Source organism: Parus major, chromosome 14 (genome assembly GCF_001522545.3).
Source record: "Parus major isolate Abel chromosome 14, Parus_major1.1, whole genome shotgun sequence".
In the NCBI taxonomy this organism is placed as follows: Eukaryota; Metazoa; Chordata; class Aves; order Passeriformes; family Paridae; genus Parus; species Parus major.
Window position 1 is genome coordinate 8,843,511 of NC_031783.1, and position 27,070 is coordinate 8,870,580.

Here is a 27,070-nt window from a genome sequence, read left to right on the forward strand (position 1 = left end):
CCCGCCCCGCCTGGGTCCGACCCCGCCCCCGTGGGAAGCCCCGCCCCGCCCGGGGCGCGCGCCGGGGACCGAGGGTTCCCCTTCCGGAGCGGCCGCCGCCCCCCCGCCCGCCGGGTTCGCTTCCGGCGCCGTCCGGGGTCCGTTCCTGCCGCCGCCGCCGAGCGCGGCGCGGGGCCCATGGAGCCGCGGCCGTGAGGCGCCCCCGGCCCGGGCCCGCTGTGGGAGCCGGGCGGAGGCCGGAGCCGGGTGCCGCCGGAGCCGGAGGAGATGGACAAACTGACCATCATCTCAGGATGCCTCTTCCTGGCTGCCGACATCTTCGCCATCGCCAGCCTGGCGAACCCGGACTGGATCAACACCGGCGAGTCCGCGGGTGAGGGCGGCCGGCGGCGGGACCCGCCGGCGGAGTGCGGCAGGTGGCCGGGAGAGGGCTCCGGCAGCGCCCGGGGGTCTCGGGGGCGAGCGGGCTGCGGGGCCCGGGGCGGTGGTGGGGCCGGTGTGAGGCGCCGAAGGGAGGCCAGCCTGGGGTCTGCTGGCCGCGGGGCTGAAGAGCGGCTGGGCCGGCTCCCGGGGGCTCCCGGGGCTGCTCCCCCGGGGCGGCGGCGAGTGAGGCGGCCGGGGGGAGCTGGTGGGACCCCAGCCCCGGGCAGAACCCGCTGCGGTGCCTCCCGGCCGCCTCGGCCGAGCCCGGTCTCCCGAGGGGTCCTGCAAAGCCCCTGAGCCCCCTCTGATTCTGGGAAACTGAGGGCCAGGGCAGCATCCTTGCCTGGGCTTCCCAGGTGCCATCACCTTGGACAGGGAATTGAGATCTGTCTTCTTAGTTTGCAGCAGGTTTGGAGTCTATCGTACTACGCTGATATTTCGTTTGTTGTGGGGAAGTTCTTGCTTTCCTTCATCGTTTTTTGTTCCCCTAGATTATTTCCTGCATGCTGATTTTTATCAGCTTTCAAGCCGAGATCCCATGTGTTTTTTATTTTGGAGTGTGACATTGTTTTCTTTAAAAGAAAAAGGATTTGGGCATCTGTCTTTTTACTTGTGATGTAATTATCTATGAACAATTTGTTTCAGTCTGTAGATAAAGACCTGCATGTTCTGATCAGTGGAGCAGGGAAAGAGAACAGGAGGAGGGCAGCTCTTTGATCTCATGTCCCAGAGGAACCCAAAGCTCCCTGTCAGGAAAGGAAACCATCCTTGCTGCAAACAGATTAACTTAACCACTTTGACTGGTCACGGGACCCAAGGGAACAGCATGAAGCTGTGTCAGGGGGGGTAAGTTGGGTATCAGAGGGTGATCAGGCACTGACCAGGCTTCCCAGGGCAGTGGTTACAGCATTAAGCCTCTGTGTGTTCAAGAAGTGTTTGGACAATACTGTCAGGCACATGATGTGATTTTTGGGGCTGTCCTGTGCAGAACCAGGACTTGGACTTGATGATCTCTCTAGGTCCCTTTCAACTCAAGAGATTCTGTGACTTTTCCTAAACTTTATCGTTTCCAAGCAAAGCACAGGTTAGTACAGAGAAAAGTGGTCTGACTGTAAAAACTTTTGTCATAAATTCTTGCAGAGGGTTTGAAAAATTTTCTTCATCTGGCCTGCATCTTCCAAGCTTAATATTTAATGCATGTGAACAGTTGAACTGTTTCAAATTGTGTTATATTTCCTTTATTCTAATTAAGTAGAGTATTAAAAACTATTTGGGATTAGTCACTGTCCTCGGACCAGACTGTACTTATGGCTTATTTTATTTGCTTCTAATTACCTGGTCTAGAACCTGGACTTTCCTACATGGTTCAGAAGAAAGGAACTAGTCCCTTCCCAAAGTGCAGCCTTCAGGAACTCCCTGGGTGACTTCACCATTCCTCCTGTAGCTAATTGTGATGATTTTCCTGCCTATGGCTAGATAAAATAGTTGGTTCTTTCCTCTTATAATTCCACCTAACAGTAGTGCTGCAGTAATGAGCCCTTCTTCAGGGGCTTAAATTAAAATAAAATAGTATTAATTTCAAATATTTAAGTATGTCTTTCTAAAGTCCTGCCTCACATTAGCAGATCTTGTGCAATGTGTAAGATGTTGGATTGTCTCTGCATTTATAGAAAGGTAATAACAAAAAGTATTCTGAAAAAAAGTGCTCATGGAAAAAACAGTCCTTTGGGAACTAAGCACAGTCCATTATGTTCTTTTGTAAAGAAAAATGTTTTAGATCCCTTGTGACACAAAAATTGTTTCCTAAAATATTTTAAGCAGCAAATTTTCTTAGTTACTTAGTGCATGATTACTTAAGAATCATCTGCCACTTCTGAGGTGCAACTAAGTTTTACTTTTAATTAGGCTGGCAAACATGAAATCTGTATGGATTTTTCTGAAGGACTTCACCAGTCAAAGAATGTTTTGACAGACCTAAGCCTTTTTTTTTTTTTTTTGCTCTATTTTGAAGCCAAACAAACTGTTATCATGATAAAACCATAAAGGAGAGCTAGCTGCCACCCTTAATAACTCTTTTGTAGATTTTTATTGATACAGAATTCAATGCATTATTATAAGAGTTGTGTTTACAAGCAATACAAATGTGTATTTCTGCTGTAATACAAATCTGTATTTCTTCTGAAATGAGCTGTTTGCCCAAACAGTAAAGAAAGGAAGTGTAAAGATTCCTACTGAACCAAGCATTTCCTATAGTATTGAATTATAAGGTGAATGCTTTTGTGAGTGCCATTCATTACCCACTGACTGCTGGGGAGAGATATGGCACAAGAGTGCACAGCCCTGATGGTAAAACCTGTCCCAGCTGCTGGTGACATTCAGGGACTCTCAGCAGACTACTGTGCTTGGAGCACATCCAAGGAATCCAGCTTCCATATGTGCCACTAAGAAGCAGGTTTTCTTGCGGAGCATCCTGTGCTCAGCTGGTGAAAGGAGCTAGTTGGTAAAAGAAAATATCTCTTCACTTTATCTCTGTGTTCTTGGGTTCACCTCCTGTGGGTATTATTCTAGATTCTGATTCTCCAAGTCAGCCTAGTAGTGAGGAGGAAGGGGAGTAATAGTGTTTCTCTGCTTGGCTGCTGTCCTGGGGTTCTGAAAGGCAGCGTGGAACAGCCTGGTCTCCTCAATACTGCAGCTGTTTGAGGATGGCAGAGAGCAGAGGTCTTGGCAAACCTGGGAAGGCAGCGCTGCATTAGCTCATTCAGAGCTGTTAACAGCCACTGTTAAGGTTGGGAACCTGGGCTTATGTTTCAGGAAGAAAAAAATCTGTTCTGATTTGGATACTAAACAATATGTACCTCTTACTCCGGAGATAGTGATGAGTTTGAACTAAATTGGATAGCAAAATAAATCACTGGCTTTAATGCTTCTCTGAAAAATCTAGATAGTTTCAATATTTTTTTAAATCAATATAGAAGGACTGATTAGTCTCCTAAATCTTACTCTTAAAGATAAGTTTTATAGTCATTTGAAAAATGTTTGCTATAAAAATTTCTCCCCAGCAATTATTAGGAAAGGATTGCAGCTGAGATTATTGAAGGTCTCAGATGCTTATCTGTCTTTAGGCCAGAGGAATTACACCTTTGTGAACATGGGTCCAAATCTATGCTGGGCACTTTTTCTTTAGGTAGTTTTGTAAGAATCATTCATTAACTTGGTTTCAGATATTTCACACATCTTTAAGATGGTAAAGGAAAGATGAAAATTAAATGGATTTTTCTTACAGAGAGTTCTTAGTGAGGTTTTGTTATTCGTGCTGTGCAAGTACAGAACATTGATAACTCCAGTCTGGAAACCAGTGGCTGCTCAGTATTCTTGCACTGACTGCCTTTTCTTATCAAAGTGACACTCTGTGAGAAATAAGGACAGAGTTGGCTTTAATTTAAACCAGTGCCTAAAGTGCCACTGATTTCAGTAGGAAGGAATTTTGTTTCTGTATCTCTACACTTCTGCAAAGAACTTTATAAGCTGATAGTTTTGTCTCCATATGTTCCTTTTTTTGTGTGGGAGGGGCTTTAATGATTTTGATATTTTGTCTTCAGTAGGGGAGGAAGGGGGATAGAAGCAGCTCTAGCTTCAGCTCTCAACTCTTATAGGAAAAAGGGTATGAATAGTATGCACTGTTGAAATTAGAGATGGTAAAAGCTGTACATGTGAGAGGGGTTGACAATTTGAAATGCTTTTATGGGGTTTTGGATAGGTCAAGTAATTCAAGGGAATAATTTGATCAAGTAAAATCTCACTTCAGAAAGCTAAGCTATGAGTTTGTTTATGTGGCTTAGTCATCCCTTCTATGTAGCATGATTGTTCATTTGATTCCAATTTACAGAACATGTACCCTTTTTATAGCAGTCATTAAGTTAACATGGATGTCAGGATTTAGGGGTGCTTAAGTGATGGGTAACTCCTAAAGCAAGGATATATCACATCCTGTGCTGATCCATAGGTAGAATGTTATGGCCAGGCCACTCTGCATATGCCCAACAGAGCTGACCTGGGCCATATTTGTGTGCAGCAGAGCTTCCAATTTCATCTTGCATCTATGACAAAAGTATCAAGGTCACTTGTGTTAGCGTATATATACATATATTTATATATATATATATGTACTTTACATTTAAACTGCCTTCTGTATCTTGCTGTGCAGTAACAGTATGAGAATGAATTGTAAATCTAGAATATGACATTTATTTAAAATTGTCTGTTTACTACTTCTGCCTTTCGATGTATCTTTTAAAGTGTTATGTGTAGTTCTTAGGCTTTGCACACTTAGTTGCATTTTTATTTGTGAAGGATGATTTCAGATGCAGGCTCCTACAGAAGAGCAGGCTCTGTGCAGCAGGCCATTCCTCCTGAGGCTGTTAACTCCCTGCTCCTGTGGAATAAGTTGTCTAGTACTTAGTGGAAAATTACTGATGTTCAGTGTTATTTCTCTGCATGTCGTAGCTCTTCCTGAGGAATTTTGTTTCACAGTTCCAACAGGAACTGTAGCTTTCTTGGGATCAGCTCAATGAACTATCACAGGTAGTACAACCAAGCAGTGATTCCTGGTTCCTGCTGAGCTTGAGACCACTGAAATATTTTTCTCTTATTGGAGCACTGACAATACATGGAATAAGCCCAAGACCACATGAAGGTGCTCAAATGAAACACTACTACTAAATAGAATAAAACAGATAAAGTAAATAAAGTATCCACAATTTAAAGACGGTGTAAACTTGAGTTCCAGCTGGCATTATTGTTCTAAATGAAGTTGTCTGCTCAAAAAGTAGTGATATGTAAAAGTCAGTATGGCATATTACCAGTGACTTCTGCCCTTCAGGGCCTGTGCTGAGAACCTGTTCATGTACAATATTCCCCTGAGGACAAGTCGTGGTGTAGAGCAGCCATTGTGCTCTCCTCTGAAGGAGATAGTGTTGTTTCTGTGATGTGTGGATAGTTGGCTTTTCAAAAACTGTCTGTAAAAGGATTCTGGTGGTCATTTTTTAAGCGCCTTGCAATATACTCAAGAAACACAGTATGCATCTCCCAGCTCTTCTCAGTAGAAAGTGATGGGACATGATAGGAAGCAATTCTATGAAATTACTTTTTCCTAATGTTTTTTGTGCTATCATGTAGTGACTGTGACAGGAGAAGTTATTTGCCCTTTCATGAACCTGTTTGGATTGCATGCTGAGAATACAAAAAAAAGGAGGATGATACAGAGAATGAAGATTTATGTACCATCAGGTCCTAGAGGTGAGTGCTGAAAAGCAATCTCCAAAGCCATCTGAAACATCAGAGTGTTAAAATTAGATTCTAGGGCATAATTTTCAGGAAAACACATTTCTTTGATCGATGCTCCTGGGTGTGTGAGGAAGGAGGGAAAGGTGGTGGTGGGTTGTGATGTGTTGCTGATCCCCACAGTGAGGGATGAGGACCTCCTGTCTCTAAGATGCAGGCCCTGCCAGCAGCACTTGCATTTCAGAGATGTTGCCAATGCCTTAAGAACAACAATACCAAACACAAAAAAGAACAAGATTCTGAACCCCATATAATCTGAATACTCTAATGAGTGGCCTGTTAATGGATCTGCCTAGACTGGGAGGGTCAGTACCATCTTTAAAAGGAACATTTCCATTCCACTTTGTGTCTCTAGATGTCTTTCAAGTGGATGTAAAAATGTGACAAAGCAGAGTGTTTGAATTGTGCTTGGGTTCTGCAATCGACCAGGCCTTAAGGCACAAGAAAAATCAATAGAAAGGCATTGTTGTAATGAATTAATTTTGTGCTTACTCAACCACCCAGCATTTAAACATATGGAACTATTTTATGTGTAGGAAGAATCTCGTGAAAGAGAGCTGTGTCAGCCTGGTTATTTGAGCTTGCCAGAGAAGACATGAGAGAGCCAATTGTTTTTGTCCATAGAGGAACTGATGTTTTACATCTGCTTTTTAACAAATACAAACTAATGCTGCTCCTGTTAGGTGCACGTTTTGTTTTCTCTTTAGCATGTGAAGGTACAAAACTGTCAGTTTGCCTTCCACCAAATCCTGTTGAATTCCTCACTCTCTAATTAGATTTAGGTAAGAAATACCTGATTATAGAGTACAGATCTGGGAGCCGGTAACTTTCAAATCTAGCATCGGGCATGGTTGACTTTGGATGTTGGCAAGTTATTTTGGAAGTACCCCAATTTCTTCCTCTGTAAAACAGAGGTGGTATCTTTATCACCGTAATTTCTATTAGCATTAGCAGCAAAGCTTTAATTTTATTTTTTTTAATTTTTGTTTCATATCACAGATTTACCTTATTAAACTGAGGGGAAAAAAATCACAGAATAACAGGCATTTCATTTATCTTTTCTAGCAGTAGGTGCTTTGGATAAGGTACTTGAGTTTCAGATATTTGAAATAACCTTTTTATTTACTTACCAGCAGTGTGCACAGCTCCTACAGAACTTAATTCTATTCAGTTTGTGCAGATACAGATTTGCTTTCTGTCCATCCTACTCAAGAAGTACGTAAATGTAAAGCTGCTTTATACACAGATGGTTTGTCTGTGGGAAAGGTGCCTTGTTGAAATTTCAGCTTTGCAGCTTTAGGAAGTTACCTGAGTTTCCTCTGTCTTTTTTTAAATCAACTTAGATCTGATTTGAGGTGTGTTTATTACATTTATTGCCACAAACACTGAAATCAACACAAGAGTAACTTAAATGTATGAGTCTTAAAAATAATGATTCAATAGTGTGTGCTGCAAAACAAAGATTTAAAATTGTCTGAAATAATAAAAAAAGAAATCCTGCTAATGGCTGGGGCTTATTAAAAACATTTGTATCATTTAGTTTCCATCCAGCACTTACATGTGAGCAGCATTATGTAAACTCCATTTGTACTTTTGCCAAAGCAAAGAAGATCAGTAGGTCAAACTTTTAAGCTTGACCTACTTTTTTTTTCATAGGAACTTCACAACAGCTCAACTCTTTCCCATTTATTTTCATGCAGTGCAGTGTGTAGGATTTTCATCTTAGGCAGGAGTTCTTCACCTCATTCTTGAATCCTTTTCTAGCAGTGGTTGAGACCTTTGTATTTCAGAAGAATGTAACTGGAGTGACTCATGGATGAGGAAATATATTGAACTTCACAGAGAATAAATGCTGCTATCCATTTTAGAAGGAGATACAAAATGATGTTTGTAGTGTGGTAGAACAAATGCAGTATGGAGGCTGCTTTATTCTTCTACAAAATAATTTGGGAAAACTAACATTATTTAAATTTTTTAGTTCATGCAATTTTAAATTTAAAAATAATTTTCTTATTACCTAGTTGTAAGTTATTATTGTTATTCAGAGTGCCTACAAATATAGTAATTAACAGAGTTTTTATTAGTAAGGGCTACATGTAGGAAAAAAAGTTCTTTGATAATTTTGCAGCAATCCCCTTATGTATACTCCAGCTGCCTTGTTCAATTTCACTTTTCTTCCCCAAGCCTCTGACTGATGGAGATATACACAGAATTGACAAACTGGAGATATGGCCGAGAAGAGGATCTGTTCAGGGTACGTGACTGTTTTAAGGAGAAGGGAAACAAGCTAGACTGTCAAAGCACTCATATTGGCCTGATTCTATAGGGAACTATATGGAATCAATGCTCATAGGTTATATCCCTTCTCAGTGGGAAGCTTTTGGGTTCTTCCTATGATATATTTTATTTCCTGTCTGATGTATTGTCTTGTATATTAAACATATTTTAAATTTTGTAAGTACAGTTGATGACAAAAGTTTGGTCTCTCTTAGTACCCTAGGAAATGTCTGATTGTGATGGTTTGTCTGTGGGCTAATCCAGTAGCAAATACTTGCTGCTAAGAGTTTGAGGTTCAAAATTCACAGTGTGTGAAGAGCTTGGTTCCTGTCTTTGAGCAAAACTCAGTCTATTACATCTGGGTCCTTGGGATGATATAAAATGCTCCCTTGTGAGGGCATCAAAAGCCTCCCAGCAATTCACTGCAGTATTCAAAGCCAGCACAGCACAGTGAAATAAGCAACAGTTGGCTGCTACCCAAAAACCTCATGGTAGCTGCACTTTTATGCCATAAATTACAAAGCACTTTGGGGTCATTAAGGGTGACAGTCTCTCAAGGTATAGTGATTAATACCCCACTTGGATGTTTAAGTACTTGTCCAGTTGAAGACAGTTCACATTAGGCCTTGGGCTTATTTGATGGTGAGCAATTCTTCGTGCCATTGTTTGCACACTGCTTTAGGAGGTCTGGGCTGTCTCTGTGCTTGGTACATCCAAGAATTTAATACTCAAATTACAATGTTTATAGACGGTAAAGTCAGGTAAGTTATTTCTGCTCATCGTGGAGCCAGCTTCCCAGTTTGTATTCTTGCAGTTCTTATTCCTGGGCTTTCCTTTCCTTTGCCCAGGTTGTTTTTGTGTGGTTTCCACTTCTCTTGCTGTGACTACTTTCTGCTGTTGGCAGCAATGTAATTTAGTTGTATTTTAAGGAATAGGTGTGGGATCAGAACAGGACAACTGATCATTCAGTGTACCTCAGAATTGCTTTGCTATGAATACTTCAGAAGGGCTGCTTTGAACCTAGATTCTTTGTACTTTTCTCAAATTGATGGCATATATACTAATTTCTGCAATAAAATCTTCGTATACACAGAAATTAGAGGGGTCCCGACTTTGTTGATAAGCAGGGCAAATGTACAAGTAAGGGGGAATGATTTTGTCTGTAACTTCATCAGTGTGAGCTTAATGTATCAAACATTAACAGCCTCTAATTGTAATGTCTTTATACCAAAGAAAAGTGAAAAAAACTCATAAAGGTTTGTCATGGGCTTCAAGTTTCCTGAAGGATGACTTTGGTATAGTGGAATACTTGTTTGACTTGAAAATTTGCTTTGATATATTTGGTTTTCTCTATACAAAATAGTCTTAATGCACTCTAAATAGTGCATTAAGAGATATCTTTTCTCAATCATAGACAGTAATCTAACAGGATTCCCATGGTCAGTGGAAGTGTCAGCTCCAGAACTGCAGCAGTGGAAGAATCTGATTTCCTTTCTTGTAGAGGAGAAAAGGCACTGCTGCTTCCTCTGTGCCTGTTGATGTGAGGAGCATTGTAGGCGTTTCATGCTGTGGGGGAAGAGAAGTCACAAGGGTGAAGAAAGAACTTTTTTATTTTCCTTAGGTTGAATTGCATTCTGAAACAAATTGTGCACCTAAATTCATGCGTTAATGATGTGCTCTCCTTCGTAGAAACTCGTGGGAAGAAGCATGTTTCACTTTGTTTTTAAACCCACACTTAATTCAATTTAAAAACTATGCAACAAGATTGTACAAGAAACCTGAAAAGATTGAAAGGCCAGGGATTTCTAATGTGGTCCCATGAATTCATTCAGTGGAATATTACTGGGTCACTCACCAATTTCAAGAAGTACCCTGAAGCTTAATATATGAAAAATGGTGAAATAAAGAGAGTAAAGGCCAGAAGTAGCAGTTTCTGTTTCACAGACAGAAGTCTGTTGACTTATGCCCAATGTAATCTGAAGTAAATGTTGTCTGTAAGTAGATGTTCAGTAAGATGAAGTTGGTGATAAGAACAGAGGATCTCTTGGTTGTTTATATAAAATCTAAAATTAGAGTGAATCTGTTTCAGAATGTCAATATAACAACTGTATAAACATCTGTTAACAGATACATTCTTTGGAGCACTATATAACATTTGGTTGCTTTTTAACAGCAGTCCTACATGCTCAGAAATGACTGAGCCTTGCTGTTTCAAAAAAATCGTATTTTACTTCAGTGAAGTGCAAATTTAACTGTTCAGGAATGGTCTGTCTTCTCTTATACTAGTTGAAAATTAAAAGAGAACTCTCCAGACTCTAACAGTCTATTTATGTAGATGCCAATTTGTGATAAGGAAGAAAGTGTTATCACCACACAGACAGCACCTGTTAATTGCCTAAATAATTCAGGCTTAAATTATGCAAGCTTCTAAAACAAGGACATGCCCTAGCAAAAGCAATAAGAAAACACATACTTCAGGATAAATCCTGAATATGCTTCCTGCATTCCTATTCTTCTTTGTTTTTAATGCTTTTGTTATGATGTGAACAGCAAGTAAATGCCTAAATTTGAGAATTATTGCTACAGAAGAAGGTTGGGGTTAGTTTGGTTTATTTTCCAGTTTGCCTTTTATATTGCTGAGGACTTCAAATGTTAATTAGCCAGGAAACAGTGTGCCAGCAGTCCTGAAGGACAACTTGTGTGTAGTTAAGATACACGCTGTGTATTGAGATACAGACTGTATCTCAGTCTGTCTTTCAGCACATGAAGTGTTACTTGTAGATAATAAAATGTTGGCCCTGTAGCTAATCCCTATTTGAAGTGCAGTTTAACCTGTATTCCCAGTTGTTACAAGCATGTCATACACAGATTTGGCAACAGTTAAAAAGCAGAATAAAAATAATTAGGAATAAAAACTAGGCTTAAGTTTTGTTTTACTTGAAGTATTATTCTAGTGGCAATGAAATACGTTCTTTGGGAAAATATGTGCTGTTCTTCAGTTGATGAAAGTACCTTATGAATAAAGCAACGCTAGTAAACAAAGACAGGATCTTGTATATCCCCACTGAGTACAGTGGTGGTAACCTGTGTATCCAAGGGAGGACTTGCAAGACCTGAAAGGTGCTTAATCTTTCCAGTTCTTCTAGTGGTTTTAATGGAAGATTACTTCTACCTGCAAACCTCCCTTCTCATGTGTCCTCATTGCTATAAATATAATCCTGTATCACATAATCAGTTATGTGATGTAAAGAAACTGCCACAATTGTTAGAACATTTGGTTAGGGGTTTGGATGTTTTGTTCTTTATATAGTCTTTTGTACTTTCAGGTAATCTGGGCTGAAAATACTCTGTCAGTAGTGGACCAAGAGAAAGTTATGCTCTGGTGCAGGCAAACATTGAAGCACATCAGGTGTATTTAGGCTGAGTGTTTGCAGAACAGACACCGAAACTTTGCAGATGCGTTTCTAACCATATAAGTGCCAAAATGCATTTCAACACTTCTCTTTTCACCTTCACTACTGGGTGATTCATGAGGCCATGGAAGAGCCAGATCGGTAGGTGTCCTTGGAAAATGTCTGATGCAAGCTGAGATCAGTGCAAAGCACAACAGTTATGTCTGACAGAGGAAGATGATCCTTATTCCTCATGAATTTAATTTGTTAAAATGCACAAGCAATCTTGAAGTCAGAGCCAGGCCCTAAGTTTTCCCCCTACGCTGAATGCCTTTGTCACTACCTTAGAAAAACTGCTTGAAGCTGTAACCAGGAAGGTTGCTAATTATTTTCTCTCCATGAATAAAAAGAGGGAGAACAATAGGGTACTTCAGTTGGTGTGGTTTGGGAATTTTGGTGTATCCATCCTGATCTGCTTGAGTATATCCAATAAGTTTGTAACACAGCTAACTTGGTGAAATTGTGCTTTTGGATTTGCAGGAGTTAAAAATGGAGGGCTCTGAAGCCCAGTTATTGCCAGCCTGTGAACAGACCATCTTATAAGACTCCTGTGTGGAAGGTGATGTACTGCACTGTGAGATCCAGAGTCTCTGTGTTGTACCACGTGGCAAACGCTGGTGCTGCCATTACTGCCCCAGCCCAGCCACCTCATGTCACTGGCTCCTTCTGGTGATGCAGCCTCAGAGACCTGCACATCACCCCTACAGTTGTAGGTGCTGGGCAGACCACTACTGAGAAGGTTGGGGTAGGGTCGTGTGGTGTATTGGATAAAGAGGTATCATTTTACAGCTCTGACTGAAGCCAAATATAACTAACTGTTAAAAAGAACACAAGCTCATCAGATGTTAAATGGCGGAACAGCTGTGGGTGTCATAGCTTGTGGCTTTCAGCTGAACATATGGCGTAAAATGGTGTGGCTGACTCCAAAAATCACTTTTAAATATTGACACTGCCTTTGATCTTTCTTTTTCTAGGCAGTGAATTTTGTCAATTTCGAGTAGCTCTACTTCGGTTGGAGGAAAAATAGAAATAACTGGATTCCTTGTTTGTGTTTTAAACTAAATAAAACATTACTTTCTTATTTTAGGACAATTCTGGTTTTTTGCAGGCCCTTACCACTTCAGAAACTGTAAAGATTCTAGTCACTGACAAAACTGTTCCATTTTGAAAATGCTTACAGTGTTAGAAAATAAACAACCAGAAGGATGCAGCTTATTAGAGATCCTTTTAACCAACATTTAATTAATGCTGTCTTCTGAAGTGGGAATAAATACCTTCTTCTGAAGGAAAGAATACCTTCAGAACAGGCAGATTTCTTGGCTCTGATATGTGAGAACACACAGCCTTTGTTGTGTCAGGAGAATTGTTCCTGTGTTAGTGCCTGAGGGTAGCTCTTCAAGAGTCTGGTGGTCCCTCTAAAAAAAAAAAAATTAAAAAAGGGGTTGGAAAATTAAAAAAACATTAAGTAAACTCAATACACAAGCAGCAGGGCATTGGAAGTTATTAGAATTCTGAAATAAACTCACTTTTTATTGGCCCAAATATCTGCAATTTAGGCATCTCTTAGAACTAATGTATCATAATGATTGTCATCTGTAGTAATAAACTTTTCTAATATGTATAAGTCTTTCCCAATAGATGGCCCCTGGTTTTTTTTTCGTTTTGGGAAAGGAAGAGGGAGGGAGAAGACTGTGGGTTTTATGGAGGGAGGATTTGGTTTGCATTAGGCATGATACAAGCACAGAATTGAAAAATTTTGAGGCAACTTGGCACCAGATGTTCTTCAGCAGCAAGGCAGGCTTTTCTGCTAATATACCACAATTCTTTTGACATTGGCTTTAGACTTTAAAATTTGGAATTCTTCTCTTTAAAAGTCAGGAAGATTTCTAAGGAGTGCCAAAAATGGTACCTAATAAGTTCAGTTCTCTGAAAATTAGATTGTTAAATATAATAAAATTGGTTGGTTCCTCATAGCTAACATAAGCTGTGTTTGATGCCAGAGATATTACCTCACCTGTATGAATATTTTTAAGAATACTTTGTTCTAAAGCAAGTAAGCATCCTTTACATCTGTAGAGCAAGAAGGATGATGCATTTCAAAGTTGATTTGGAAGGAGGAGAGAGCATCAGATTTGAGAGAAGTGCATAAATGGAGTAGAAGAGAAATAACAGATTATATAACATACTCTTACAATAAGAACTCTTACAACAAGGACTCTTAAAACAAGGTTCTTAAAAGAGGCCCTCTAGATACAGCAGGGACTTGACAAGTAAATTTAGGTCTTTATTAAAAACTGACTTTTTAACATTGTATAAATATTTTTTAGCTGTTTGCTGCATACCGATAGAAATCCAGTGGGTGTATGAATTGATCTTGCATCTGTTCTTCAAAGTGAGAAACTCCAAAGGTTTTTTCCCCAGGGTTATGATACCTATTAGATGATTTGAGAGATAAACTGGAGTTGAAGGCCAAAAGCATAAGATTTGGCATACAAAAGGCAGGAAAGATAATTTATAATCTGTTTTGAACTATTGTATGTTCTGTGCCTTTGCAGCTGATCCTCTGTTATTCTTTTCAGCCTTCCAGTAGATCATCTTTTAACATTCATAAATCTTATTTTAGTGAGTCTTGGTTTCCTGTTAATTTACTACCTGAACAATGTACTGGAACATCCGCAGTAAAAGAATCAATCTGTTCTGCTACATCCTGAATACTGTACTTGCATGGTAACCTCAAAGTTATTTTAGCAGCATAAGTGCTAAAGAGCATCTGCTCAAACTACTTCCATTCCTCACAAAAGAAGTGATTATTTTTGTAAGAACTGTACCAGACATTGTATTCTCATACTTGATTAGAGACTGGCAGTTGATCTTACTTTATGTTTTGATTCTTTTATATACCCTTTATACCTATCTAGGCATAACAGTGTGTTGTTCTACAAAGACTGAAGCACAAATGTGGGAGACAAAGTGTTCAACTTGCTTGTAGTTACTTAGTTGCAGTTAATTATCTGTATGTGCTGTTTTAAAAAATACTCTGATATGATGCTTTTTGAGGTTGTAAACTTCTAAAAATTGCTTTTAGTGGGTCACGGTTGAAAATTGAGATGAGGACTATGATTTATGAGGCTGTAACTGTGAACAGTTGTAGATCCAGAGCAATTCTGTGAGTTGTGCCTGTGGGACAGCCTGTGGGACCTGGCATCCAGAGACCCCATGATTCTGTTTGACTCTTACAACATGGGCCTTGCCATACAGGATCTGGTGGTTTTCTCCAGCATTGTTAATTCTTTCTTCCTCCTTGGATTTGCAAACCAGCAGGATGCTGTTATCTTTTTCTCCTTCACACCTGAGGTGGTGCTTATCCTACAAAGGCATAACTTTTCCCCTAACCTTCTGCATTGCTTATTCTGAGCATGGCTAATCACATAAGAGGGTACAGGGCCTGATTTCTAATGGAGTTTTGCACTGGAATAAGTAGAATGAACTGTATAGAGTACCTCCAGGACTGTGGTCAGGAATGATCAGTACTGTCAGCTCCCTGAGTTTTGGGAAAGGCAGGAGGGAGAGCTCTCTATTTCTAAGGAACTACTACCTTGACTATAGAATTCATACAAATTTTACCAAAACAAAATAAGTATAAATAAATCTAAAGGGGTCATTCTCTCTTCCCCCTTTGTATAGCAACATCACTTCAAGTGCCTGTTGCAGGAAAATAAATTCCATATGTAAGAATGGGAAACATCCCACTTCAACTGCCAAATTCCTTTGATGACTTTGAAAATTTTCTTCTTGGAAGTCCTTCCTTCTTGTTTCCAGTATGGGTAGGTGCATTGGAATTATTCTTTCCGTGCTGTGTTGTTTGTTCCTCTCAGAAATTCCTTGGCTATACTTTGCTCACATTGAAAGCAATCTTCTGTCAGAGAGCTTGGTTGCAGGCAAGAAGCAGCAAACATGTTAAAGGCAAGCTGGCCAATGCCAGCTTGAGGGTTATCCTTAACACTGATGCATAGAATTAGTCTGCCATGGCCAAATCACAGTGTTTTCTTTAGACCTTTCAAGTTTCCACCTGGAATGGCAACAAGCTACAGCTCTGCTCATTGCTGGAGCCTGTTCCTCTTAGGTGGACCTACAGCTTTTCCCATTCAAGTTTAGAACAGAACTTAGAAATTTTCCAAAACTAAGCTGTCCTTGTCTGTGGCCCAGTGAGAGTTACAGGGAATGGCTTAACTGAGTTGCCCTTAATTTCACATATGTCATTCCCTGGCATGTGACTGTTACCTAACCAGCAGCAATGAATGTTTTAGTGTGCCCAAATAACACAGCTCCATGTACTGTGCTCATTATTAAAACATAAAACTTATCAGTGTCTTTTCCACACTGGCAGTGCACTGATTTATGTCACCAGCACCTCGTTAAGAAACCTCTAAACTGTGCTTTTCACTTAGCAAAGATGGTTTAACAAGTCCACAGTACACTAAAGAAAAGTCTCTCCTTGGAGCAGAAGCTGTCTGCCAGTCACAACTGGCATTTCCAGCAGCACCACCCCATCTCAGCAGGACAAGGAGGGAGAGAGAAGAGGTGGCTCTCTCGGGGCAGTTCCATGTTTAACTCCCTCACAAGGCATATTGGCCTGTAATACTTATTTAATGTTAGTATTCAGCATTTGCTAAGGATGTGGTTAATGTATGGGAGGTAGAAGTTAGGAAGCTGTTGTCAAGGAATATAAGGGGTTCAGATGCATTTAAACCCAAGGAAATAGCATTTTGTCTAAAGTGATTGTAAAGACTAAACTCATTTTCAAGCTGTGACAGTAGGGGACTGCAGAGGAGGAGCAGGTACCTCAGGCTGAGCAAGAGCAGTTCTGAGGGTTTGTGCCTTGGATGTTCATGTGCCAGCATAGCTGCTGAGCTCTGGGACCTTCTAACATTTGAGCCCTACCTCATTCACTGCATCTTGCTTTCAGCATATTAGTTGTTTCTTGTGCCTCATGGCAGTGGCACCTCTCCTGTGTCCATCTGGCACACTTGATCCCGCATGTCCTGGCACTCAGATAACAGATGAACAGTGAACATCTGAGTGGCCATTATTATGCTGCTGCTTTCCAGCCGTGCTATCACTGTGCCACTTTTAATAATTCAGAAGTGATGTAGAGGAGGGGGAGTTAAAGGGCTGCAGCAATCTTTGTTTTTCTCTGTAGAGTGTGATTCCTCCTTGGTGGCTCTGTAGTTACCAGGGAAACAGGAGAGGGATGGCAGAGCACCGCGGGGCTGGAGTGGGACTTGGGGGTCGGCTCCCTGGCAGCTGCACATCTGCACTATGGGGGGGGAAATGAGGGCTTTCCTTTCTTCGGTTTGGTGCCTTTCCCTGTCTTTTCCTCTATGGTTTTGTGAAACTTAATTGTTACCTACATGATGCTCCCCAGCGTTGGTGTATTTGTTGAAGAGCCTTTTTATCATTGATTCTAGTAAAAATATGCAGTGTCGAAAAATGAGCATTACTGGTGGTTTGGAGGAGTTGGATGATCACAAAATCTTTCTCTGAAATTAACTGGAGCCCTGGTTATATACAGACTGTCACTACTGAGAGGTTTTTTAATGTGTTAGAAATGCTTTGGCACTTCAGGGAATAGATTTACTGGAAAAGACTAAGGATCACTTCAGTAACATTTACTCAGTACAGCCTTCTCTGATTTGATAAAGGTCGAATTTCATTTTTAGTAATTAGCATATCTGTCCTAATCACCTCCTGCTGTAGCTGTACTGACCTGAATACTGCCAGTCTCAGAAGCCCTGGGGAGAGAGGCAGGTGAGAGCAGGGGAGCAGCCCCTGCACCTCGGGGTTGTCACTGTGGCTCCCAAGGGCTGAGCCATGCAGGCAGGGGGAGGTGGGTGGGCAGCTGTGTTTACTCCACTGCAAATGTTTAAGGCTGGATCCATCTTTCAGCTGCCTAATCTCCTGCCATTAGCTGTGCTGTGTGTTCCATACCTGCGTTAGGTGTTTTCAGCAATTATGCTGAAGTAGTTCTGAGAGGATGACTTAAAAACCTTTTACTTATGGATCTCAGTGGAACTTGATTGGTTTGAGATGGTTGTTGAGCTGTTCTCTAACTACAGGCAGAAGGCTTCTGTACAATTTCATATCTCTGTCCCTCTTTTCAATAATAGACTAGATAAGGGGAAACAAGATTTTCTATAACAAGTTTGTTTGCCGTTCCCTGTTTGCTTGATTGCTTCAGAATGGGACCAACAGAATTAAATACCATATAAACACGCTCTTCTTTTGAATTTCATGGCAAATTAATACAGTTTTTCCACACCAGAGACTTCTTTTGAAGTCTGAATTCAACAGATTTGTCACTGTGGGATGAGCCCTGAGGTTTCATTTCGTTGTGCCCAGGTTATGCACACAAGTGAGGTATTCCTGTGTAGTCAACTTGAACTTTAACTGAGCACATAATGAGGTTGATTTTCCAGTTACCTTTGTGAAACCTTCAGAAATGGTTTACAGACCTCTTGCCCTCCATTTGACTCTCTAGAGGCTGCACACTCAAGGTTCAAAACCTTAAATATGGAGTATATCCACTTCAGATTTGTAGCCCATAAAGCAGAGTTAAGAAAAAATACTATCTATGTGCTAGCAAGATCTTAACCATGAAGCTCACTATATTTCCTCCAAAATGACAGATTCTGAAACTTGTTGACACTTAAAACTCTGATTTAAAAAAAAACAACCAGAAACTGAAACAAACAAAAAAAAACCAAACAAAAAAAACCCCAAAACAAACAAAAAAAAATCTCCACCAGAGTGAACCAATACACTTGGGCACCAGAAGTGATGTTTAGGAAGCCATCCTCTGAATAGTTTCTTGTAAACCTTGTGTATTAAAAAAGGAATGCTACTGTGGTACCCGCAATTCAGATTTTTTTTTTCTCATTTTCTTAATTTTCAGTTCTGGGTTTTTTTGTTTGGGTGGGTATTTTTTTTTAGAAAATCACCTTTTGGAGTAGTAGATGTTGATAGTAAAAGAAATTGCATTAAAAATAATAATTCAAGAGTTCTTTTTCCTCTAGATATGGCATTTCTGGGCTTAGCTTTGGTTCTCTCTGAATCTGACATGTTAAATGTGCTCTTGTTAATTGAAAAATGTCTTCAATATAAACTGCAAATTGCATCTACAAAATTAAATAATTGTCTCTCTCTAATACATGCTCATTTACGGCAGCTGTTTTTCCATTTCAGTTAAGACACAAAATGGAACCAAGTTCAGCAGAGTGACTCTTATCACTGCTGCTTTTTCCAAAGTTAAAAATGCTCTAAATTATTGCCACTGAAGTCAGGAGAGATCTTGGAATTCAGAAAACATCTATTGACTGTATGATGTCATTTTTATGAAGTCATTCTTTGATTAGAATTGCAGTTTAGAAAAAACTGACTTCTGTAAGGATAGTAAAATTGTTGTTAAATCCTGGTCTTGCAGAGTGATTTGGATTAACTTCCTGTTCTATGATGCCACAGTGAATGGCCTCTTTATCCCCAAACTACAGGAAACTGCTCAGTGTTTTGTATGAGGTTCTGCAGTGTGTGTTCCAGGGAGCTTGACTTTTAAGGACACTGGAACATCTCTCCTCTGCCCCAGCAGCTGATGTGCAATGAAAACATTGCAAGCTATGGAAGAGAAAAAAAGAGGAAAAACGGAGCTGGGCAGGGATGCTTGTGTAACCCTGGCTCAGGTTTGTGTGATCCTGGTGCACAGCAATGGAGTGATTGCTGTGTGTCTGGAGTAGAAAATGCCAACTTCATTGGTTTTGTAGTTCAGTTTTTTTAGCTGAAAATTCACCCCTGAATCTTTCAGTCAGTAGATGTGTAATTAAAAGGATATATTTGAATAAGACTGAAATTTTGTAATTTAAACAAGTGTTGCAAGAATACTTCAACAGAACTGATTCAGTAATGGTTTTGCTTTAGGGTCTTCTCATACCCTGGGATACGAAGCAGTACAATTAATAAAACTCTAAACATCTAATAAAACATGATATGCTGCCTCCTAACCCAACAGTTCTGAGCTCAGGAGCTGGTTGTGCTGGTACTCTTTGCTGAGGTGTGAGCAGTGAGGATCTGTAGAAATTGGCTCCAGGGTGCCAGGAGGTGCACGCTAGGACTGGTTACTCATTTGACTATTGGCTTTCTCCTTTGTTTCATACTTTTTTTTCCTCCCAAAAAGAGGCTAGAAAATATGACAGATGTTTCTCTCTCTAAAGGATGTGCTAAACCTAAGGTTCCCAGTCTGTAATTGTGTCTAAGTTGTCCTCTTTTTATTTGAAACAGGTCAGCTGAAACAATATTTACTTGAAGTAATTTGTGGAGAAGGATGTTGACTCTAATGCTGTCCAGTGTTAGGTTTTGGTCCTAATGTAGATATAGGATAATTGTGATTTTTTAGGACAACAGTTCAGAAGAAAGAACAAAATTGAGAAATCTAGAACTTAATGTTTAAGAGACACTGGAAGAAATGGATCTTGATCTTGCATGTTAAGTTGGGGTTAGAAAGATAACTTAATTATTAAAGCTCACTTCTTTATGAGTCTTAAAAGTACTGACTTGGATTTAAAAGAAGATTTTTTATTTTTATTATTATTATTTAACAGAAAATACATCATTTTGGTTAAATCTTTATGGTTCCTGTACCAATCTTATCCTTTTTCTAGGATCTTTTTGATAGATCTTTTGTGTAGATATCCTAGTTTCTGAGTGTAGTAACTCCTGTTAGCAATCAAAAGGATTGATCAATCTTGCATGGAGGAATTCTTTTTAATGAGTTACTGGCAAGAAGTGGGTTTTTTCCAATGTTATTTAAATCATACATGAATCAAATGCAGTTTCTGCTGCAAGAGTCAGAGGCTTAAAGCTATATTTACATATGAGGGGAAAAGATATTAGATAATTAAAGGCATTTTAGGGGGGCAACAGCTCATTTTGTTAGACTGTAAAATACTTCATCTTGCACAGATGAGGGAGTGATCCTCTACGCAAGTCAGCTACCACGTTAGCAGATATTAGCAGGCTTTATTATGAGTGCTTTATCTCTTTGATTAGACCTTGATTGCCACTCAGGAACCAGATACAGCTTGCAGCCATCTCACTTCAGCTTGTGCAAGCGTGTGATGAAGGAACATGAAGACAGATGTTTATAGCATGCCCCCCATCCTCCATGTTTGAAAGGCTTACTAAGGTTCATCAAAGAAAGAATCCCTTACTTTGGGGCAATTCTGAGCTGTGGTTTGCAATTGAGCGCCCCTCAGAGAGGATTTTGAAAGTTTACTTGCCTCTCTGCTATGTATTTTCAGGTGCTCTCACAGTTGGCCTTGTGCGACAGTGTCAAACCATCCATGGACGTGACAGGACCTGTATTCCTCCACGGCTGCCTCCTGAGTGGGTCACTACGTTATTTTTCATCATAATGGGAATCATTTCACTAACTGTCACATGTGGTTTGCTGGTGGCTTCCCACTGGCGAAGAGAAGCTACTAAATATGCCCGCTGGATAGCTTTCACTGGAAGTAAGTGACCTCAACTACACAGTTGACCTGTATGCAGGATAAACTGGTGGAGTCTGAAATAACACCGTAGTGTTGGAAAGGAGCAAGTGCTTAGGGCTCCTGCTATGCAAAACATTCCTTCTCTTTGCATACCACATCTGAGGGAAAAATAAGTCTTGAGAAATAAAGGGGTTGGTATCTTAAGTGACTGTAATCGAGAGGGAATAATGGTGTGAAAGAAGGGAAGTCTGGGCCCTTTGCCTTCCTTGGGCAGTGCCATTAGTTAAGAAAATGAGCAGGGATAGAAGAGGTCAGTCCTGACTTGAGTGGCTGTAGTATTTCATACTTCCCCACTTCCATATATCCAGGACTTAATCCTAGTAGCTTGCAATTACTGAAAATGTCCTTTCGGAGGCAGAGGAGGCAGTTGGTACATCTGAGGTAACCTGTCCCTTCCTCAGGTGTCTTGTGAATACCTCATTCAGGATTGAGGCTGGTTCAGTTCTGCTTCATGCTCACAGCAGCTGCTTTATTCAGAATGTCTGCATCCTAATTGGCTATGCAGGAGGATTGCCCACTGCAGAGCATCTGCTGTGCTTCACAGCGCTGAGACTTCTGCTTCCAGAAGTGACCTGCAGCCGTGCTTTAGCTGGAGGGAGGAGTACCAGTGCTTCTCTGCCTCCCCTCACTGTGCTCTGCACGAGCACCAGTGTAACTCCTCACAGCTGAGCCTTCTCCAGCAGCCCTGTGTTTGCATACAGGGAAACATGTCCTATGGCTGGCTACTTCAGTGCAAAAAAAAAAAAGGTACAATGAGCAAGGGGAAGAACTTTCAAACTTCTTTTTCTTGGTGTGTGTTACAGGCTTAGCCCAACTGAGAAATGGTGCCTTAATGGTGGGGATGACAGCATGAAAAAACTCAAAACCTGAGGGCTTTTAAATTGACTTGAATTATGACAAACCACTAAAGGTAGTGTGAACACTAACTAGAAAATGCAAGTTTGTGGTTTACATGGGCATAAATAAGATTTAATGGAACTCTGTGACATCTCATGATATCTAATACAAGTCAGATTTAACCTTGGTTTTGGGAAGGGAATAATATTAAAAAGTGCTCAGCTTCAACAAAGGTACTTCACTGAGGCACTTGTACAATCAAAGCCATCTTTCTGACAACGTTGCTACACAGCATATTAAATTAATAGTGCAGCTCTTGCAGACAATGGAGCTATTGAAATGCTGTATCCATTGTGATTGACTTTCATTTATTTTCCGGTGAATGATTAAAATAGCAGACCTGAGTATTACTGAATATTCCATCCCAACTTTTCCAGTGCAGTTGTTTATCTTATACATATTTCATGTGTATCTAATATATGGGGGGGAGGTTAAAGTCAAAGTGCTGTATAAATTAAAATGCTTACAGTGAGCTGGAGTCAAAGCTCTTGGGTAAAGAGGGGAGTTTGTGTTCTAGAAATCAATGTTTTTCTTTAATATCTCAAATCATCATATCCCTGCAGCTTTTCTGCAGCTGTGATGATTAGCAGCCAAAAAGCGTGGTACCCTAAAGCTTTTTAGGTTTTTTTTTTTTGTCTAGAGATTTCTTCAGGCTTGCAACAGGTTCATTATTAGATGTCTCAGTATAGAAGGACATTTTTATTTCAGCATTTGTCTTCTTGGTATGAGGTGTTTAATAATGAAACACACTAATTTGTTCTTTTGCAAAGTCAGAATTATTCATAATTCTATTAAGATATGATCTCTGCGTTGCTGAAATTAAAACATTCAATGTCTTTGGTATTCATCTCCAATACATACAACTCTGTGACCTTTGCATTCCTGTTAACAAAGATGATGGGGAATTTCAGCTCTGAACTCACTTACTAGGAAAATTAATTTCGAAAAATAGAAGTGAATGGAAGGAAAAACTCTAGATTTTTTAAAAAGTTGTTGAGAGTGACTTCTGTGGTTCATTGGATGAAACACAAATTAGTAACCTATTTGTAGGTTAGTATTAGGAAATATGCAGCCATGTGGAATCAACTTGGAATACTCTGAGCAGATCCTTCCTGTGAAGTGCCAGTGCTGTTTAGATGAAAACGTGTAACTCATTAGAAGTGGGTAGGAAGACTTCATATTTGTTTTACTTCTCATCTGCAAGTGATTTCAACACTCAGTGGCCTCGTGCAGGCTCCTAGCAGATATTCTTCTCACAGAACTTTCTGAACACAATGCAGGACGTGCTATCCTGGGCAGGCAGGGAGGTCTGCTGGGGCTCCAAGGGAAGCTCTGGGACTGCCAGCTCCATTCCTTCAAATGCAAGGGGGTCTGGTATCTGAGGCAAAGGAATCCTTTTGCTCAGCCTTTTCTTTACAACTCTGAGAGCAGCAAGGAAAGCCTGGTAAGAGAACACTTTTGCCCAGTTCATGATGGAATTTATATATAGTTGTATAACTTATATTTTTCATGGAATTTTTGCTTGTAGTCTTGTCATCTTGGATGGCTCCAGGTGTTTTCAAGTACATACCTATAGCCATGCTTTTTCATCTGCATACCTATAAATATGAATTATTGCTGAGAATGGTCTTGTTTATCTTGTTTAGCTAAGAGACATGAAGAAGACAGAAGTTGAATCTGTCAGTTCTCTTTCTTCTGTATAATTCTGAAGGGATACCCCAGAGGGTATTTACAAGCACAGCATTTGCCTCATTCCCCAGTTGTTGGTGGATTTACTGCACAGAAAGTTATCCTTCTGACATCTCTGCAAACAGCTTTGTGGAGAGAAGAGATATTGCTGTCTTCCATGTCATACTGCATGAGTGACAAAAGTCTTGTACAGGTAAATGTGAAGGTTTTCCTTCATTTTTTGTAGAGAAGAGTCTTGCAGGAATCCGTATTCCTACTGATGTGATAGGTATTGTCACTCTGGGCATAGATACCATGAAAACTATCACTGGTGTTTCAGTAGTACCACATTCATGGAGTGTAATGGAGAGTGGGTTCCTTGTCAGTGTTTATCTGTGCACTGCCCAGGTTTTGTGTGATTCTTCAATGAACAGGGTGTTACAAACCCATAGCTGTGCCTCATGTGTTGGTAGCAGGCAAAGCTCTGATCAGCTGTTCCTTTGCTTGTATCCCAGAACTGCCCTTTGCCATCCCAGCTTCTCTACCATCTCATCACTAATTATGCCCTGGGACACAGGGACACATGTTGGTAGCCAGAAAGTGACCTGGCTTTGGTATTTTTCCATATGTCTCTGACACTGCTCCTATTTTGCTACCTCTGCTTCAGATTTATGTAAACCTCTTGCCTTTTCAGGGTGCTTGTTTCACATCTTCTGGTTGATAGGATGTGGTGAAGGTGTGGAAATCTCAAATGTTGTCATTTTCATGGTCCTTCAGACAGATACTGTTAAGTTCCAGATATAGAAACAATGTCCAGAGCTTATTCCCCATGGAGGCCACGTAGGTGATCTCATGTATGTTATTGCAATTTGGGCTGTTGCAGGAATTCACAGAGCTCCCTCAAGATCTGTTTACATCCTACAGATTCAGGTCTCTTACCATCTGCTGCAACTAGAAAGGGAATGAATTCTGTGTCTACAGTTCTGTGCTACTACTGAACAAGGTGCTTCTCTGAGATGTATCAAGGGAGAAGATGCTAGATGGAAAAATCATATTTCTACCTTTTTTCCAGCAGTTACCAGAGAGTCTGGATTTGGTTTGGTTTTTTTTCCTGAGGATTTAAAAGTTCATGAGCAGTAATGGACTGCTTTTCGGAATGCAGGTAAAAGTGGGGCAGGATAATCACATCCTTAACTAACGGTAGCTATCCTGTGAATGTCTGTTTCTGGTGTTCCCCAGTGAATAAAGTGCTTCTTGAGTTATTAAAGATTTGTACCAGGTGCTGCTTTCTACGTTATGTGGCTCTGCAGAGGCAAGCAGATAGTACAGTGAGCCCTCTGAAGACTAAACGTCTTTTTAAGACCAGATTTCTTTTGAAGTTGTCATTAGATGCTCAAAACAATTTCAAGGTAAAGAATCACAAGAGCTAATTGAGTTTTTTGACAGCCACCATTCAGATGCAGACAAGAAATCTATGCTTCCATAGATCTCCTCAAGAAACACATACCCATGCTTTCCTCGGATAGACTCAGATGCTGGAGATACAATTAAAAAAAAGAAACATTTTTTAAAGACCAGATTGTGTTATGTGGAATTACATAGACCAGTAATCATGTAGATGAAAACTTTCTTCATTGTTTAATGTTTAACGCCTGGTGTCTGGGTCTTTGGTTCTGTTCTAATAGATGGCCTAACGAGGTGGCACTGAGCAGAAATGTGGCAACCGTGCAGTTGCCAGATGTTTTGTGGTTGTGCTGTTTCCCTTCCCCTTTGAAGAATAACCCGGCAGTGCGGGCAGAGTGTGAGCGAGACACGAGCCCCCTCCAGTGGAACATCTGGGTTTTCCTGCTTGGCACTGGCACCCGAAGGAATGATCCTGGTGCTGACTGCTCTTGGCTCAAGGTGTTGTGAAAGCTGCTTTATGTGTTTTGGAAGGCAAGGAGCAGCTGATGTACTGCTGGGGATCATGGGTTATGAAAGCATCTTTTTTGTTTATGCCCAGGTCCTACTTGGACAATCTCTGAATTCAGATTCATCATGCCCAGTATCTTCTAGAATATGAGTGTTTTTTCCTCAAAGCTGAGACCTGTGCTATGGAAATCATAAGCACTGAGATATAAAATATGTGGTAAACTGTTTGTCTTGGATATACATGGAGTCCATTACAAAATGGGTTTAGTATGGGCACTGTAGCTGGATAAACTGGAGCATTTGTATTTAGAGCAGTAGTGAAGCTACAGTACAAAATATTGATGCTGCTCCAGCCAGTCATTTCCTCATTTGTAAAGACTAGAAACTTAGTTCCGGTGAGGCCAAAGGGGACAGGCAAGTTCCTGATTTTATTTTACATACCTTTGGAAACAAAAGCATCTGCAGCACTTCTTGCAGTGGAGCTGGTGATTAAGGTGATGGTTATTACTGTTGCCAGTGTTTTTTGATGTTGCTTGTTTGACTTTTAAGGAGGCTTAAGTAGGGAACAGCATCCCCAGGGTTTCCTCTGTTGTGCAGTGGTGGAGATGAGAAAGATGAGACAAGGACAGCACCTGTGTCCCTTATTAATAAAATAAAAGCAGTAGCCTGTGTTAACAAGAGAATGCTGAAGAAGTCAGCATATGATGCACTTTGTTCAGGCAGGAGCATTGTAACTTGGCTTGAATTTTCTTTTTTGTATGTGGCCAGATTATAGGCAGAGGTTGAGGATCAGGAGAGGCTTCAGTGTGAGCTGTGCTTCATGTTAGAAGATGATGGTATGTGAATTTCTGGGGTTGGTAAGAGAACAGAGCAGGTTCAGCTTCTCTCTCCCCCCCAGATCTAATTAGATTTGGTAGAATTGTAGGTGCTGTGGTGCCATGTTCCATTCACAGTAAATAATGTCTGAAACAGCACTAAAGCACAGTGATGAAATAGGAATAAAGCACTAATACTTGACAGAACTGGTAGGATCAGATAAAATTCTGTTTTATCCTGATTAAAAAAACCAATTGTATATTCTTGCATGTACAATCAAACCAATTCAAAAGTAAATTGAAATTATAATAATTAATTCCTTTTTATTGTGGTGAAAATCTTGCCTTGCAGAGGAGCCATATTTAGAAGTCGTTCATTCCCATGGTTGACAGTAGAGTCCTGCACAGCTACATCCAAACTAAACAGGTTTACTTTCCCAAGGGTGTGCTACAGAAACACTGAAGTTGTTGTCCAGGAAACAGCACTGGATGTTCTCTCCTGGATTTGACCAGGGTATTGAAATAGGATAGGGAATCTTTGCCACTATTGGTACTGTGAAATCCATACTGCAATTCTTTAACAGGAATTCTGGATTTCTTGTACGTTCACACAGAGTCAGTTGCAAGAACAAAACATTTACATAAGTTTGAAGTGAAATAAAAACCCTTATTGCTTGATCTCTTTGTT

At 40.4% G+C, this 27,070-nt stretch overlaps 1 protein-coding gene across 5 annotated transcripts in view; it reads left to right on the plus strand.

Moving 5' to 3' along the window:
- Positions 1–117: 117 nt before the first annotated feature.
- The window catches only part of MOSMO (modulator of smoothened), a 31,513-nt gene continuing 4,560 nt past the window's right edge, over positions 118–27,070 (plus strand). Inside the window, exons 1-4 of one of the 5 annotated variants that reach the window (XR_004499423.1) lie at positions 118–373; positions 5,599–5,718; positions 20,840–21,052; positions 21,895–22,001. Coding sequence is in view for 3 of the 5 variants with exons in the window: in XM_033517876.1 (XP_033373767.1) it covers positions 268–373; positions 5,599–5,718; positions 20,840–21,052 (439 nt within the window). In the remaining 2 variants the exon portion in view is untranslated. Of the gene's footprint in view, positions 374–5,598; positions 5,719–7,947; positions 8,018–20,839; positions 21,053–21,894; positions 22,002–23,634; positions 23,871–27,070 lie in introns of all 5 variants that reach the window. The other 4 variants (XR_004499424.1, XM_015643121.3, XM_033517876.1 and 1 more) reach the window with 4 other exon arrangements.